General features: G+C 43.0%; 1 protein-coding gene across 1 annotated transcript in view; it reads right to left on the bottom strand.

Moving 5' to 3' along the window:
* Positions 1 to 3484, bottom strand: part of SARC_10128 (hypothetical protein) — a gene marked incomplete at its 5' end in the record, with an annotated part of 5755 nt that extends 2271 nt beyond the window's left edge. The window contains 5 exons of the mRNA XM_014295835.1: positions 503 to 774; positions 1308 to 1461; positions 1847 to 1917; positions 2807 to 2985; positions 3429 to 3484. Of these exons, the coding sequence (XP_014151310.1) occupies positions 503 to 774; positions 1308 to 1461; positions 1847 to 1917; positions 2807 to 2985; positions 3429 to 3484 (732 nt within the window). The remainder of the gene's footprint in view (positions 1 to 502; positions 775 to 1307; positions 1462 to 1846; positions 1918 to 2806; positions 2986 to 3428) is intronic.
* Between the last annotated feature and the right edge of the window lie 365 nt (positions 3485 to 3849).

Below are 3849 nucleotides of genomic sequence, written 5' to 3'. Positions count from 1 at the left end.
AAGATATCAATTACACTCATGTACTTGTCACCCCCTAGAGTCATAGGATCACCATTACACTACTGTACTTATCACCCCCTAGAGTCATAGGATCCCTATTACACCCATGTACTTATCACCCCCTAGTCATAATATCCTGTATATTGGTAATAGACAACTATTACAAAGTATGTACTGCATATTGTGTATTGGCAAGGATATTTTTTCCAAATAGGTTTTTGTACCACCTGTTCTAGGCCTTATATCTATCGAGTATATGCGTATGTACAATAAATACATATACACCCAGTCTTCACATTGCTGTACTGTGCATTGGAATGCAACTTCTGCGATGAATATGAGCACAGGAAGCATGCCTAGTAGCACTTGCAATCACATTTAATACGACGTTGAAGCACAAACCAACTATGCTATCAGCAAACAGATCCACTATACCTTGCCATACATGTACACAGACTGCATATGCTTCGACATCCACGTGCATATGCCATAAACAACGTACCGTGAGTGTCTGCACGTCATGCGCAAAGTTACATTTGTCCACAGTGTTCTTGACATTGATCCATCCCCCCAGCTTAACCGCCTTTTGCAAATCCTCATTCTCCTCGAGTTTCTTCCCGGAAAAATCAACCCATACTTGGGGAACAACCGGAGCACCGGCTGGCAACACAAGCATTGCGCCGAGTGTGTTTGGTGTGGCTTGCACGTGCTTGACCATGGCGTCTACTAGCTCAACGGCCGATGCCTGAGTAGGGCACAGAGAAACCACCAGACCTGTGGAGAGAATCAGTATGTGGGATAATAAGAGCGCAAGAAAATAAGCACGTCCAAATGCAAGCAACCGTGCTGTATGTATCAATTTTGGTGTAAGTATGCTTAAACAGGTAGTCTACCAGATCTATGGTCGATGGCTGAGTGGGACTCAGAGAATCTTCTACACCAGAGGGGATAGCAAGGCATCACTGCTTTACTAATTCTACAAGTAGCTGAAACATATACTGTTACAAGACGCAGGATGCAATAGCCGCAATTCACACTTAATGTATAAGGGTGATTGAGATTGATCAATTTTATAGCGAATCAGGCAATCGGGATGCAGCATGAACTAATTCTCATAGAACAACAAGCAACCAGCAGAGACAGGTGGCTTGATACACTACCTACACGGCGACACCATCAGCGTTGAGTGAGAACAGGCTCTTAGAACGCAGGGCAGTGAGCCAACGACGTACATACGATCCCTTTACAAATGCATATGGAAGTGTAACACTAGTGGTGTAAAAAGTGTGTAGAACTGAGAAACATACCTCCCAAGACATCGCCCACATGGTGTACTTTGAATTTGAAGCTGGTAACCACTCCAAAGTACACCCCAGCACCCCTCAACCCAACCATCAGATCAGAATATTCGTTATCATCGTTGACTGTGATGAATTCCCCGTTTGGCAAAACCATTTCGACCTACAGAGTCACGTGTGTATATGATTGTGTGTATAAATAGCAATATGTGGAGCGTACGACCTGCTCTGAATTTTTTTACCTTCTCTTTCTGTGAAGTGGGATAAAATAAAATAAAACTTGCGGCACTCGACAACAGAAAGAGTGAAGTTGTTTTTCTTTCTTAGACCAACTCAATGAACAAATATGTCTTCGTCTGCATGTTTCAAGCAAATGGTTGCATTCCTTTAGATAGCATTATTCTTTGATAAATATTAAACGATAGAAACTCTGAATCATTGGTCTGGTGGCACGACCGTTTGCCGCAGAGTACTATATATATATTCGCACAATACCCACATTGAATTGTGCACGACTACTTTCAACCCTCGCTACTTTTCACTCATACCTCAATCATATTATCGACGCCGAAACCATGCATCGCCGTCAGCCATCCCAATCCCCCGGCCAAGGTCAGACCTGCACATAGCACCGCAACACGGTGTAAGCATAGCATGGCAAACCATCATTAGAAAGCCTACACAGATATATGGAGGGATACCGTGCATGAGATATATATAGGGATGCAAGGCATGAGATACATAAAGGGATACCGGGCATCAGGTGTATGGAGAGATCAAGGACATATATATAGTGGGATGCAGGGCGAGAAATATATGGAGGTGAGAAGGACATGAGATATATGGAGGGACGCAGAGCATCAAATATATTATGCAATGTAGGGCATGATATATATGAAGGTGAGCAGGGCAAGAGATATATGGAGGGATGCAGGGCTTATAATATATGGTGGGATGTAGAGCATCAGATATATGGAGGGATGTAGGGCATGATATATATGGAGGTGAGCAGGGCATGAGATATATGAAGGGATGTAGGGCAAGAGATATATTGAGGGATGTAAGGCATCAGATATATGGAGGGATGTAGGACATGATATACATGGAGGTGAGCAATGCTTGAGATATATGGAGGGGTGCAGTGCATGAGATATATGGAGGGGTGCAGTGCATGAGATATATGGAGAGAGGAAGGACATGAGATATATAGAGATATACCGGGCATGGAGAGTACATATAATATATGTGGGGATGCAAAGCATGAGATATAGGGACGGATGTAAGGCATGGGATACATGGATCGATGCAGAGCGTGGGATAAAGGGCATGTGTACAGATGTACGCGTGCGTTTACGTCTGACAATGAGAGACTCCCGTGTGATTACTGCATACACGCGAACTGACTGCGATTTTAATACAATCTCGGAAAAATCAGGCCGAATCTCAACCGGATACATTACGTCAAGGTAGACCCAAAACTACAGATAGATTTTGGTCTGCCTACCTACCTGCAATGCCTGTGTCACTGTTGGTGCCCCACACACCACCCAAACCATGCTCTACGAGCTTCTCGTCAATTTGACCCAATTTGCAGCCAGCGCCGACTTTGACTGTCAGCGCCTCCACGTTGAGGTCTACTTGATCGAGGTCGAACATGTCCATCACCAGGGTGCCCGTTTTCATGCATCTGCGGTCAATGAATGTGGTGGTTGGCATGGTGCTTACGTTGTTTGCTTGGGAGTGATATCCAGAAGAATAGTCTGGACTTCTCGTGTGTAGCGTCATTGCACGAGTGATGTTGTCTGGCAGGGAGTACACTGCAAATGTTTGCGCACTTTATCAAAACACCTCAATTCACCCTGACCAGTCTTGGGAAATAATGAAAGCCAGGAATCCCAATTCAATCATTTTCTAAAATGCACATCGATTGGGGCCGTCACTTGTGAACATTTCATCTCCTTAATGGGATGAAGAACGAAGCGAAACTCTACACCACATCCTGCACAACAACGTAGTCATCCATATGCAAACCGAATTTTGAGCGTAAATCTAGCATACAATCCACCACATGTATGTAGGTGTATGTATATTGGTAACTGAATGACTTTCAAACAAATTTCGACTACTTACGATGCAGAATGGTAGCCGCCAGCAATACACAACACTGTATCGTGCTTGCGAACAAACTTCAGAGTAGCGCGGATGTCATCTACAGCATTCTCTGCACTCACACAAACTATTAGATGAGGGTAGCCCGCTGCGTCGGTGTTCCAGACACGTGCACGTATGTTGTTGTACTCCTCCACATCAGAGGGTGAGTAAGCCTTGCCTGAAAACATGTGGGGGTATCCAAAAGACGAATTAGCCTAGTTATGGATAGTAATGTGCACGAAGCAGATCTTTTAAATAAAACGATAGTCGGATAACCGACGCAATATATATATGTATATATATATATATATATATATATGCATATATGTATATATNTATATATATATATATATATGTATATATNTATATATATATATATATATATATGTAGTATTATATA

The sequence above is a fragment of the Sphaeroforma arctica genome (assembly GCF_001186125.1).
Source record: "Sphaeroforma arctica JP610 unplaced genomic scaffold supercont1.1144, whole genome shotgun sequence".
Taxonomy (NCBI): Eukaryota; class Ichthyosporea; order Ichthyophonida; genus Sphaeroforma; species Sphaeroforma arctica.
The sequence above is the reverse complement of the archived record's forward strand: the minus strand, read 5'-3'. Positions and strand labels throughout refer to the sequence as shown.